The sequence below is a fragment of the Hippocampus guttulatus genome, chromosome 1 (assembly GCF_054856545.1).
Source record: "Hippocampus guttulatus isolate MCC_2025c chromosome 1, RoL_Hgut_1.0, whole genome shotgun sequence".
Lineage (NCBI taxonomy): Eukaryota > Metazoa > Chordata > Actinopteri > Syngnathiformes > Syngnathidae > Hippocampus > Hippocampus guttulatus.
The window spans coordinates 2468066-2481545 of NC_141261.1; the positions used below are offsets into that span (position 1 = coordinate 2468066).

At 44.2% G+C, this 13480-nt stretch overlaps 2 protein-coding genes across 11 annotated transcripts in view; both read right to left on the reverse strand.

Moving 5' to 3' along the window:
* Window positions 1-468: 468 nt before the first annotated feature.
* Window positions 469-7058, reverse strand: LOC147210009 (putative glutamate receptor). Of its 2 annotated transcripts, none has more exons than XM_086135282.1 (10): window positions 6922-7058; window positions 6743-6818; window positions 4622-4692; window positions 4245-4430; window positions 3667-3890; window positions 2879-2976; window positions 2106-2323; window positions 1788-2007; window positions 1463-1713; window positions 469-1289 (listed from the first exon to the last, which is right to left on the reverse strand). In XM_086135282.1, exons 2-10 carry the CDS (start codon window positions 6804-6806, stop codon window positions 1194-1196), a joined length of 1428 nt encoding a protein of 475 aa, XP_085991408.1. In that variant the 5' UTR covers window positions 6807-6818; window positions 6922-7058; the 3' UTR covers window positions 469-1193. The 2 variants fall into 2 exon arrangements, with proteins under 2 accessions (XP_085991408.1, XP_085991493.1); XM_086135367.1 differs by having other exon boundaries at window positions 4622-4653; window positions 6922-7057.
* Window positions 7059-9686: 2628 nt separating this feature from the next.
* plch2a (phospholipase C, eta 2a) overlaps window positions 9687-13480 on the reverse strand; it is a 114057-nt gene continuing 110263 nt past the window's right edge. For 5 of the 9 annotated variants that reach the window (XM_086135580.1, XM_086135641.1, XM_086135722.1 and 2 more), the window contains one exon: window positions 9687-12280. In XM_086135580.1, the coding sequence (XP_085991706.1) occupies window positions 10671-12280 (1610 nt within the window). In that variant the 3' untranslated portion in view covers window positions 9687-10670. The remainder of the gene's footprint in view (window positions 12281-13480) is intronic. The other 4 variants (XR_015103578.1, XM_086135972.1, XM_086135889.1 and 1 more) reach the window with 3 other exon arrangements.

Consider the following 13480-nt stretch of genomic DNA (forward strand, 5'->3'; position numbering starts at 1 on the left):
GCCTTTGCAACTCTGGGCCCGCTGACACTGTGGTCTTCAACCTGGCCTTCAATCCCATTTGTCTGACCTGAAGGTTGCTTTTGGCTCATTCAACCACATCGCTTCCTTCCTATGTGGGTGTGAAGTCCCTAAAAGTGTAGTTGTATTTTCTCATCCACGCTCACATTTCTATAGAAGCTGTTGTTGGTCGCTCATGCATTCTTTCCCATTGATACTGTCCTTGAAGAGTGTAGACCTTTCTTGCACCTCGCTTCTCAGAAGGATTTTTATTTACTTCATCCACAGGTTGCATGTTTGGCATGCCACTGTTTTTTTAAATGTTTTTTTTAAATGTACGGAAATTCCGAATTTGCGTGAAATGAATAATACTAGGTGTTCATTTCATAGCCTAACAAAATAGCCAATTCTGGCTCAAATAATTGGTTTTCCCAGAGGTGTGTATTTAAAATAAAAAGGCAAGCTTAAATGTTTATTTAAGCTTTAACTTTATTTCCCAGGCTGAATAATGAAATTCACTAGCAATGACAAGGCATGTCATTTGTTATAATATATTACAACACAGTCAAACATGAGTGTGCAAAGCAACACTAACTGGAAAGCAGGTTTGGACACGGCATGAAAATCAAAAAGGCAGGCATGCAAAAAGCAAAACATGTGTGGGCCTTGTGCATCTCGAACATTGAAGCTTGGTGAAATTGGTTGGAATTCGTTCTGGGAATACTGATGATTGAATTGTTGCTTTTTCATCATAAAGCCCATTTATTTTGTCGTCATGATGTCATGACTCAGATATTCCTATTGCCAATGATGATGAACAACCTGTAAAATCTCTGAGATTGCTCATGACTGTGCACAGCGAAAGAAAACCGAACTTTGAAGAGTGGAAAATGAACCAAGCAAGATAGCTACACTGTAAAGCCATCATTATAATTGAGGACATCATACATTATTAGTAATGATTAGCATTTTCCCAATTAAAATGTTAGTCATGCTTCTTTTTTTTGCCTTGATATCATAAAGTTACTTAATGGTGTGTTTTATTGTGAAACTCACGAAATCTGGACAGATTGTAATAATCGCCTAACATGTAAGTGTTACTATGGAAACACTAAGAGGCAAGTGCGTTTGTATGTACTGAGGGGGGGGGGGGGGGGCGGCAGCCACAGTTTGTCTCCGTCTGTGGTGTGTTTGCATTAGGCTTTGCTTTTGTCAGATGCGTTTTGCTCTGCCACCTCTCCTCCGCCAAAGCGTCGATGAAGCTCAGAGGTCAACATCGAGCAACATGATTTCTGTAGCAAGGAGGAAGAATCAAAACGGTGATTGAACATTTTTCTATTTTCTTTACTTCCTAATCTGTTTCATGGTAAGAACAAAAAAAAAAAAAACAAGACTGCATTTGACATCACAGATTCCAGACTGAAATAAAAGCAGCATATTCGGAACAAAATGTTTCCATTCCTACCTTCTGTTCTTTGGCTCGACTGCGAGCCGTGGCGAGGAGCTCCAGCAGGCCAAAAAGGAGGCCCACACCCAGGCCAAGACCGAGAAGGAGAAAGAGACCCCGCAGGTCATAAGGCTGCAGGCTGTCTGAGGTGCGGGCCCCGTCCTCTCCCAAGCAACTGCTGGCCCACCACTTGTCCCGCAAGTAGGTCAGCTCGCCAGATTCGCTCAACTGAAGAATGGCCATGGTGAGGTTTTTCACCAATGGGGACCCTGGAGAAGTGGTTTGAGGCCTTTGAATCCGGGAGTTAGTGGCTCCCTAAAGCTGATCAATAGCTGGGACTCACCCTGACGTGCGGCGACGCTATACGCTCTCATGGCAATGACTTCCTGTGAACGGGTCAGTTTGCAGTGGCGAGCCACAGCCAAATCCAAGGACACCGCTTCGCCAATGAAAGCGAAATTTCCATCCTGCGCACGACGAATGCCTTCCTCCATGCTTGCCACGTAGCTCTTCTTACGCTCCATGTGCTGGTAGATGCGCCGGTACACAGCACTCTTTGAATTCTTCAAAAGCAAAGAAGGAGAAACAGCATCCCCGTGCAGTCTTTCAGTACCCTCAAGATCACATCATCACAACGCTGTTGCTCATGAACACTGAACACCTTAAAGAAAAGCGTAGTGGATCCGCCGTCCACTGTGCCAAATTCAATCTCGTCCTGGTTGACGAGGTCTTCAAAGGTCTTCATGGAGATGTGCTTGTTGTTGGAGTGCAGTGCCGAGTTTAAGTTGGCTAAGTAGCAAGCAAGCAGCAGTATCGCAAACACCCACCAGATGGCGCTGACTAGTTTTCCAGACACCGCTTTAGGATGGGGACCGGCGCCTAAGTTCACAGGCAGGCAGACAATTAACTCATTCAGTACCAGCCAATTCTAGACCAAGTCTGAAAAGACGTTTAAAAACGTCTTTGGGAGTGAATGAGTTAAAAACAAAAGTACAATATAACCCCAGGGAGAAAATGCAAACTCCATACAGACTTACATGACGGTGAAAAATATTACTTAAAACAGTGCCTGTTTGCTTAGTTAGTTCAGGGTTCAAGATGGCCACACCCCTGGAAGCGATTCATTCATTTTTATTTCTTTAAAAGAAAAAAGAAATCAGAATTTGTTTAGTGTTTATCTTTTTGTGTGTCACCGTAAAGGTTCCACTTTTTATGTATAAACTATACTGTGTGTAAATTTTTGAATTGTACTGTCTCAGCAAGTTGGAATTCGTAACCCTGCAAATGAGTCCAAATGCACGAATACGTTAAAGCTGCAGCTGAATATAACTTCTCCATTGCTGAATGCGTGGAATGTCAGGCAGAAAAGAGAAAGAGGAAATTTACAACAGAATGTAGAGTGGTGTGGTTACGTTTAACTGGTTGCTGGGATACCTTGAAGAGTGAGCGCTCCTGTGATGTACCAGTAGCTGTGCAGTAAAGTGAATCGGGGCTCGTCCGTGTCGGGCTCGGCCCATTCTGTGGGACTGATCCTGTGGGGGGGCAAGATTCATGTCAGTCTAAAATGTAATTGTACTTAATATGTCTCGCAAAAATATTAAAACAATTGTGTCAAATAAAAGGCAATAAAGCACCCCCCCCCCAAAAAAAAAATGTCTTCGCACAGTAGGCGAGATACACCTTGAACTGGTTGCCAGCCAATAGCAGGGCACACAGCGACGAACAACCACCCGCGCTCACACTCACACCTAGGGAGAATTTAGTGTGTTCCATTAACCTGCCATGCATGTTTTTGGAATGCGGGAAGGAACCGGAGTACCCGGAGAAAACCCACGCAGGCACGGGGAGAACATGCAAACTCCACACAGGAAGGCCGGAGCCAGAATCGAACCCGTGCCCCTCTGCACGGTGAGGCCGACGTTCTAACCAGACGAACGCCTGGCCTCCATTCCAGAATTAGTTAAAAATAAATATGCTAGAATCAAATATGCAGCGTGAAACCTCGGAATGCTCCGCGGTTGTTCAATTTGGTTTATAAGTCAAATTAAAGAAAGAAGGGCAATTTAATGTCTTTGACTAAAGTTGGTTTTGGAAAGTGAGAGTGAGTGTGAAAACAGCAGTGTGGCCCCAACAGAAATCATAACACAGACTACAATACTTCTGCTCTATGCCAGGTTGTACAATGGGTGGGTTGATGGCAAAATGCAAAAGGTGACACATACCTGCCCACAAGGAATATGCAAAGGCCGGTGAGCACGAACGCAATGAGGATGCCCACCCACATCTCCGTGGAGAAGGGTGCCAGAAGGCTGAATGAGCTCTCGTCGCCGGCCGCGTCTTTGTGCACAATGAAACCGATGCCTGTTTGCATGAAGGGGGTTGTCATGTCAACATATTGCTCTCTGATGGCAGTGAGGGTCAGCGGTGCCACCGCCAGGTCAGCATCCTAAAGGACGGTGTTGGAAGACCACCTGTTCAGATTCTGAAAATCCCCTATTGTTACATGTACATTCACAATGTAGGGGAAAAGAATATCCCCTGAAAAGAAAGGGCCGGTGTGAGCCCTGATCTCAAACCCATCAAATGCCTTTTGGATGAGCAAACAGAAATTGGGGTTAAACGGCACTTGGCTAACAGTGACCTTTGGCCTCAGCAAAGTGCTTCTGGATCAATGAGCAGACATTCCGCCATATCATGTGCAAAAGACACTATATTTTGCACCTTGCCAGGTGTCCCAATACTATTGTCCCTACAGCGTACGTGCATGGGTTGACAATCCAGCGCCGGTGAGGTGACTTACTCCTCTAATGACTTCACCAATCATTCCATTCCAGTTGCCGCTGGAATCCATGACTCCGTAGCGGTTGTCCTTCACCAGTTGCACTTTGTATCCGAAGTTGAGCATTTGGCTGAGCTCAGAGAGCAGGTCGATGCAGTAGCCCTCCAGCTCTCCTCCTGAGCCTTTGGTCATTGTGTACGGGTCTTGCTGAGAAACACAAGTATTTTATTTGAATGGGGATTGGAGATGAGATGATGAGCAAAAACTTAGCAAAAGGGCATTCAAAATATTTTTTTTTTCATTGAAATCGTTTTTAACAACAAAGACTGGACACTTTGAATGTGAAAAGTTTCGAACAATGAGTTAGGACTTCACTTTGAGGGAAGAAAAATGAATACCTTTATAGTGGTGATGGATAACTCCTTGATGCCTGGAATGTGAGAGGGGGCGGGGGAGAAGGAGAATTTCTCTTAAGAAGAAAACAAAGTCAACAAAGCAAGCTCAAATTGACTTTGTTTTGATGTTTTCAAACTTCGGTTTGGAGCGGCTTCAAAAGGCCCGATGGATTCTATTGCTGCATTGTGTCTCATTGGTTTTTCTCTAACTGCAGCGGTAAATAAGATCAGGAGCCACGAAAGGACAAGAGAGGCCTTGTGTACAATAAAGCACGGCACTTGGCTATGTGAGAATCAAAGTCGGGGGACGCTCTGTAAAGAAATAAAAGATCCTTTTCCAACCCTTCATTTCAACATGTAAACAAGAGCAGTACAAGGAGTCCCGTCCCCCAAACCCCCACGGCATCACCCTGAACTGTGACCAGTGGTGTTCCCAGCACGTCTGTGGGACCTTACATCAGAGGAGGGCAGCGGGGATCAGGAGGTGCCAGGGGCGCATGTTCATCATAATTTCATGCAACGACAAAAGTCGTCGCCGATGGGTCAAACGAGGCTCAAGACACCCGGTCAGCCTCCTCCAGAGAGGATGGCAAGAGCTACGAGCAGCGGAGATGCCTTGTCATTTTCGTCGTCTGCCTGCCTGCGGAGTGTCGGTTACGGTAATTGATTTATCACAGTGCTTTCAAAAACACAGCACGACGCCAGCCCCTCCACTGGTGAGAAACGCGAGGCCGCGCAATTGGATTGTGCTGTGACAGGACCCCGACAGTCTGGCAGGGTCAGAGTTGCATTGAAGAAAAACGGCTGGCATCGAGACATTTTTTCAAAAGGTCAGCCAGAGCCCAACGTCTGCAATCGTGAGCTTAGCTCGAGACATGCAGTTTGGAATCGAGCGTACATATGTACTCATAAAAAGTTGTATTTGGATATTTGGCTTTGGAGTGGAAATTTCAGGACAAACCCACAATGCACGACTACATTTGCAGTTTAGCTTAAAAGCAAAAAAAAAAAAAAAAAAAAAAAAGTGGGGTGAACTGAACATTCCAAGTTGGCAAATTTCGTTAATAGTTTAAGTTAGGCAATTCAACTGAATATTGTAAGTTTTGCTGTTGTGAAAACTGGCTTTCCAGCATTTCAGCAAAATAAGTCTTTTATTTTTTTAATTCAGATGTACAACAGGTCGCACAACTTGCTGTTCGCCAACAAGAAGCTGAATGGCAAAATTCACAGTTTGATCAACGATGAGTGGACAAATACATTTACTGGTTCAATTCCAATTGTTGTTTTAACAATCATATCGCATTTTGAAATGATGAGAGTAAGGAAACCTCTAACAATGCGCCTCAAGCTGAAGGTTCTCAGAAGGGAGCAAGCGGCCACTGAGCTTCGAATGTCACAAAGTGTCATCAGCAGGTTGCAAGAAAGAGAAACGGAGATCGCAAGTGTAGCGGAAAAGCAGTGAAGCGGATGTCCTTGGAAATGCATTGCTGTGCTCATGGAGCAAATTGTTGTGAATTCTGACATTCATTTCCTTGTTAGAGAAGTTTCGCAAAAAGTCATGAAAGTTTAAACACTTGGAAAAGTGCATTTAAAAGTTCAGAGGAGCTCAAATTGAGTCCACCTATAACAATCAGCGTGCATTTTAGGCTCATGCTAAAATTTCACTCGAAAGCCCCAAATCCCTGACTTTTTGAAAGCAATGTGTTGAGTATTTTTGTGCCTTTTGGTACACCTGAACTGAATCCAAAATCCTGTCTTGTCCAAGGCAACAATGCAGTTTTGACAGACACAGAGATTTTTTTTTTTACCGTTTTTTGAAAGCGGCGTAGAACTGCTCTGCATTATGTAAACAGCTATCGTCCTACCAACAGCCACACCTCTTGTGTTATTTTCTTACAAAGGGGTACCTAATGAATAGACTGGTCAGTGCATAGACCACATATAGTATTTTCCCCAAACAAGTAAAAAAAAAAAAGATTCTTGGAGCTAAGTTTTCAAAAAAAAAGATTTTGTACAATTAAATGTGCCACTATGACAACCAAAGATACAATTGCACATACACACACACACACACATATATATATTGCTGTCGACAGCTTATTTTCAGCGTAGTCTTGATCTTACCTGCAGCGAATGCCCATCTACTCAGAGCTGCCACGCTGAAGATAACAGCGATGCAGACTTTCATCTTGCCAAAAGCCTGAAAATGACATTTGCATACATCTCAAGTTGAAGGATAACATGGCTGTCTGAAAGATTTTTTTTTTTTCCTTTTTGGGCTGTGTAATTAATTTTGTACTCACCTAGGAAGTGTGGATTTCACAATGACGAAAAAAAAAGACACCGACAAAAAGTGTAAGAATGGTCAACAAATGCCGCAAGGGGTAAGTGGTTGTGCACAGCAGACGGTAGTGGGCGAGTTTAAATGTGAGGGACAGAGGGAGGGCCTGAATGGGGGAAATCTCAAACTTGTTTGTTGAGACAGAGGCTGAAAAAAAAAAGTCTCAAGATAAATGTCGCTGTCTGGTATGGAAATGGGATTTGGTGGAAATGGTCACAGTTTTTGCGAGACCCCTAGTTTAAACAAAACAAACTCATTTTCTGTCCTTATGAATACTTGGGCCCTGATCTAATGTTTAATGTTTTTAACAGTGTCAACTGACGAAAGGATTGACAATGGAAATAATAAAAGAATACTTTTTCAAAAAAATGTCACACCAATGCTGCTAACCACTGATCCATCTCCGAGCTTAACTGTGATATATTTATTGGTTTCTAAAATGTATAATTAAGGAAATTGCTTTGTTTTATTTAAAAAATGTTTTGAAGGATTTAAGTCCCACCAAATGTAAATAAAAATAAGAGATATATTTCAGACTGACGTTGAAAACTCAAGTCCAGCTACAGCTCACCACATCATTTTGTATGGCCCGCTTAGAAAATAAAGCACTTCATATTAATTCATTCTTTCATTTTCCAATCCGCTTATCCTCACAAGGGTCGTGGGGGCTGGGGGGTGCCGGAGCCTATCCCAGCCGTCTTCGGGCAGTAGGCGGGGGACACCCTGAACCGGTTGCCAGCCAATCGCAGGGCACACAGAGACAAACAACAATCCACGCTCACACTCACATTTCGGGACAATTTTGAGTGTTCAATCAACCTGCAATGCATGTTTTTGGAATGTGGGCGGAAACCGAAGTACCCGGAGAAACCCCACGCAGGCTCGAGGAGAACATGCAAATTCCACACAGGGAGGCCGGAGCTGGAATTGAACCCGGTTCCTCTGATGCCACGCTGAGAGCCTGCACTTCATATTTTCTGACTAAATTGATTGGTGCTTTTTTTTTTTTTTTAAACAAATCCCTTCTTAACATAAATTGAAAAATAGTTGTATACTGAAATGTTTAGTGGCCTCCATTGTTCTGAAACAAAATTGGCAGTGAGAGACAAAACGAGTAATGATGTTGAAGTGACTTTTTAAATCCTGTTGTGTTTAGTTTCAGTTATTTATTTTTTTCATGTCCCCATGAAAGCGATCTTGTTTTTGCTGTGGGTTTTGGCATCGTGCAACAAGTTCATGGAACTTTAAAAATAAGTGGTGAGTTCATCATGGAGGAGGGGTCGCATTCACTTTTTGAGACAAAACATTCTGTTAAGCCTGAACTGAAGTGAACAGTAAAGGCGGCTTCAATTGAGCGAAAAAGTCGCGCCAAGCGGTCTAGATAAATACATCCTTAAAAGAGTGCCTGGGATTGTCTGGGAATCCTAATGAAGCCCGTCTTTTGTATTTCTTTGCCGGCTGGAATGGAGTCTGCGGCGCTAAAACGAGCATGTTGCGCTTCACAAAGTCTCTCAGAGCTGAAGAAGAGGGCCCAGCAGAATGTGACAGCGAACCAGAGGAGGCCGTCAGTTTTTGGAAAGCACAAAGTGACAATAGACGAGGCTTTGAAGAACCAGTGTCGTGAGAAAGCATGAAGTGGCTCCGTGCCTTTCTGGATGTGAAGACTGAAAGGTTCAACTTGGGTGTAAATTGCTTTGACATGCAATGCAGATTGCGATCACACTCATGACAAAAAGAGAATTGAAAGGGCTTGTCAAAGAGCGGCGTTTAAATTGATTCGTAAACATACAACCGCCTCCGTTGATCTGCATTTTCAAAAGATTTCCAACTGAGGAGCTCTCTTAACAAATTCACTTTTAGTAATTTAGTAATCATGAGGCAATGGTTGACAGTTTAGTGATTGAGGTTGACATCCACTGTGCAAAAAGAAAAAAAAACCGAAAAGAACCCCCCCCCCCCCCCCCCCCCTCATCACGCCTCCTGCAGGGGGGTCTGCTGGGTTTTAGCCAAAGGTCACTACTGGTAAACACACCAAAGCAGAGTTGATAATTAGAGCAGAAAGCACAGTCACCAAATCCAAGGTCAAATCCTTCCACATGTCAGCTTTGGTAAGGCTCAATTACAGTGGAACCTCTCAAGCGGAATGCCCAGAGCAGGTCCACGATTCGACCAAAACTTTCAGTCACTTTGAAGTCACAAAAAAAAAAAAAAAGCGAGTTTTATTTTCAAGACGCTTCTGCTCTGTACCAGCACATGTGTGTTGAGCACTTTTCGAATGTCACCACAGAGGGTAACTTTACCATGAATGAAAGTGGAGACTTGGGAAAGCGGTCACTGGCTGTTCAGTAAAATATGCTCGCTCAACAATAACTCAAATTCCACAAAAGCAACTAAACAATTGAAATTCTTCTGTGAAGTGACTCCCCTCGCCCTCTGTGCCTGATATCGAAGTGCACAACAGCAAATCAGTTTTTTTTGTTTTACAAGGTAAACAAATTAAACTATTCTTTTCAGGACAGTTCATAAAGGTTTGATGATGACAGCCATTAGGATGTGCAATGTTCTGAAATGTGATCATTTTGAATTTCAAATAATAAAATTGGGCGTCAACAATTATCCTGAGTCAGAATGTGTTCAATCTCAGAGGGTTTTTTTTGGTTGGGTTTTTTTTGGTCATCGATCAGAAGCACTCTGAAGGAGGAAAAAAAAAATGAATGGCACTTTAAATTATTTTTAGGAATTTATTCATTTAATTACACACTGCTAAATTTAATATCGTCCCTAAAATGTTTGCACACAGAACTGGCATGTCAGTACAAACAATACAGCAGGCCAACAAATAAACGTGCTTTGTTTTAGTAGCATGGACTATGCAGGAGAACGAATTACGATGTGATTCTCTTGGGAACACCAATAAAAGTGTCCTACATAACGTTCGGGACATTAAACAACTTGATTTAAAAAAAAAACGTAGTAAAATAAAGCCCAGCCATGGGATAAATAATACAATGCATATCCCGCATGCAGTCACCTAAAAGGGGCTACTAAAAAGGAGGCGTTCTCTCGGTGCTGTGACATGCTACAAGTCAAAATCATTCGCTGAAAAATGGCAGCCTGGTTGCATTACAAGAAAGCACGACACAAACTATTGCATAAAGGAAAACTTGGATCTTGCATTGCAAATTTATGAACAGTGTTCATTTTTCTCAGCAGGTAAGACAGCTCAGCGTTTAGCAGAAAACTGCACATTATGTTTCACATGACAACAATCCATCCCTCTGCTAATATTGCTTGACGGGTGGGCTACAAATAATAATGCGGATAAGAATCTCACCAGGATGTTTCTAAAATTCAGATTATATATGTCTGGGGTTAAAGATTACAAGAGATGACCTTGACTTTACATATTGCTACTGGATGTTTTACCTCCATACGCAAACATAAGATTAGATCAAAGTCATCATCGTAAAGAGCCGTAAAATCAGAATCAAAATCAAAAATGTTCACTCCATCGTTGAGTGCAGACTTACAGGGCTTTCTAATCGTTTGCTCGAGAGGCGAAATGTATTTCCATATGTCAGGACAATGTTTGTGAATCCAGATTTGTCGGAGCTACCTTTATGTGACCTAAAATACATTTTAAAACCCCCAATCCTTTTTAGGAACCTTTTAAAAAAGTAGATCGCTGCGAGTGTGTGACACCTGTTCATTTCAAGGGATCCAGTTACGAAGCTTGAAAAGGACCTCACCGTTTTCAGGCTCTGGGAACTGTCTTGAAGAGGGCGAGCCTAAGGACGTGGCCGGACCGAGCATGTTTGGGCTGGCACAGGGACTCCTTGCAATGCAACAGGCCCCTTCAGGATTCCCCCTCTCCTCAATGGGGCAAGCGATACGTCCATTGATGTTGTCAGAATAGCCAAAGCTTGGATTGCCCTGATTCAAGCTTTGGAGCCTTTGCCTTTCCTGCGCCTTCTTGGCTCGATTCGCAATGTAACGCACCCTGCTTTGGCTCCTGGAAGATGACCTCCGAATCGATTGGGGCTCGTCAACGGATTCCTCCCGATAATCACTAGGTCTGTTTTGAGGGGCAAAGTCACTGGCCGTAAGGGGCTCCACATCAGTCAGCTTCCGGAGCTGCTCCGTCAGGTCGCTGCTTTGTGGGGCTTTTGGCGGGCTGCCCTTGCGCTGATGGTCCCGAGTTGATCCGACGACAAAGCTGCGACTGATGCTACGGTACTTGCTGTCGAAGTGACAAGAAATATCATCCGATGTAAGATCACCGAGGCTTTTGGATAGGGACACGGGCGTCGAGGTTGGAGCCGCTGATGAAGTCCTGGCCGATGACCGCTTGAGTCCTTCCATGAAGAGCCGGCTCCAGGTATGCCGTCTTTGAGTGAGTCTGTGCGTCGGGTCAACAGGCGATACCGGGCGCTGTTGCGGATGGGGCGGCGTGGAACACTCAATCTGCGGAAGATTAGGGTTTGACTTGCTTCTGTTGATGTGCGGGCGATCAAAGGAGAGGATTCCTGAATGGTGGCGGCTGGCGCAGTGGGAGTCGCAAGGGACGATCGTTTTGGCAAGACTCTTCCTGGGCACGTTGGTTAGAGACGAGTCAATGACCGTGTCGCTGGAAGACACGCTGGAGGACGAGGACATGCTGTCTCGATGGCTACCGGGCTCGATCTTGCTCCAAAGGTGGTCGTTCAGAGTCGCATCTGTGCATACTTCGGGTACAACCGAGTCGGCCATTGCTCGAACGTGGCTCTCGCTTTTTGTTCTTCTTATTGGTGTGTATGATGGCAGGGTGCCGTGTGTTCTGCCAGCCTGGGCTGTTTGGGATACGCTTGAAGGAGATTCGGCATGCACCGGTGCAGCAGAAATATCTAATCTGGGCTCAGACTTCGCCACTGCTACATCGTTTGTGTCGTGTGTAGGAGCTCGCAGGGTTTCTCTCTGGCTTTTGGTGTGCTCCAAGGATGCTCGAGTACTCGTGACCGGTTGGGAACCTTGGGCGCACTCCATCTGGACATTTCCTTCAGCAGATGTCCCTGGGAGAAACGCTGTCCGAGTAAATGTTTGGGTTTTTTTGTTTTCTAGATTCATTGGACTAGGACTGCTGGGTAAGCCATTTGAATGAACTGTCAAATGGGATTCGGCATTCATCGGAGCGGGGGACGACCGCAGCAATGATGAGGAATGCTGTGGAGAAAAGCCGTCCTCCGGAATGGTGACAGAGCAGATGAAATGTGTCTTCTTAGCATCTCCGGAATTTAGCGCAGGTAATGGAAGTGGAGTCGTTGGGCTCTGCACTGTGGAGCAGTCTGTGGAGGAAAAAAAACCCCAAACAAAATTATGAATTTGATTATTTGAATATTCTTTGCATCGGATTTAAGTAAGTAGTTGCATTACCAGTATGGATACTGCATGGGATAAATAAATAACTCTGTTTGTCAAATATGCTTCATACACTCCACTATAAAAGTATTGGAACACAACTTGAAAAACTATTATTCTTTGGAACACCCCCCCCCCCCCAATTAGGTGAAAAAGTACTAGAACAGAAATAAAAGGCCTAAATATTTTGCTGCAATTTGACAGCCTAAAATCAACTTTTACGTGCTCCTTTTTTGAGTTCTGGCTAAGCTTTCCCCTAAGTCCAAAGTCTCTTTCACTTGTTGCGGTCCTATTATTTTATTTTATAGATTGTTTTTTGAGGGGACAGGAGAGGGGAGGGGTAACACCCTCAAGTGTGCTCTTCTGCGGGCAAAACGCATTCACTATAGCGTGGGTGTCCAGCCAGTCGATCGATCCGCGGACTGGTCCCAAATTGGTCGCAGAGGGTATAGGGGGAAATGGCCCAAAAAAAAAAAAAATCCCATCAGTTTCACGTTCACAAAAAAAGCATGAATAAAATCAAATAAAAAAAGCACGCGTGGCGCGTGACAAGCATCGCCAGAAGTTCAGCAGTCTGCAATTGCAGCTTGCGATCAGAGCTATTGCGATATGTCAATTTTGTTTTTGTTTTTTGAATTCTAATTCTCATTCAAAGTTGGTTTCATCTGCCATTCACCGATGGCACTGGCAAAGAATGGGAATATGGAGCGCCAGGAGAACGCAGTTTAACGCGGTGCGCGTGAGCTACGATAGTACTTTACACGCAGCAAAAAAATGCGTCCCATGCCTCTGCGTCGGGTCTATGCTAAGGTAGGCAGTGATATCCTTTTCACAAACTCTTGTACGGTATCTAGTTCATTTTGATGTTTCGTTCATCATCGGGGTGGTTATGGCAGTTGATCATCGTGGCATGCATGCGTGCGTGCGCATACAGTATGCTCTTGCGTGCGTATGCGTACGCGCGGCAAGAGGTCAACCGCGGGAGGTCGGTTGCTTGAAAAATAGCTCTTCGCTCAAAAGATTTTGGGCACCCCTTCTCTCTAGTGTTTGGAGCTACATCAACATTCTTCTTCTTTCCCCTGATTAACTCCTTGTTAGTGCGACAGTGTAACCCCTCATGCATCGTG

Excerpts from the sequence above, each read along its gene's own strand:
- LOC147210009 (XM_086135282.1), bottom strand. The coding sequence starts at position 6,806 with ATGAAAGTCTGCATCGCTGTTATCTTCAGCGTGGCAGCTCTGAGTAGA. Across the intron at positions 3,891-4,244 it reads TTGGTGAAGTCATTAGAGGA|GATGCTGACCTGGCGGTGGC; the intron begins GTAAGTCACCTC and ends ACCGTCCTTTAG. Across the intron at positions 2,977-3,666 it reads TGCATATTCCTTGTGGGCAG|GATCAGTCCCACAGAATGGG; the intron begins GTATGTGTCACC and ends GCCCCCCCACAG.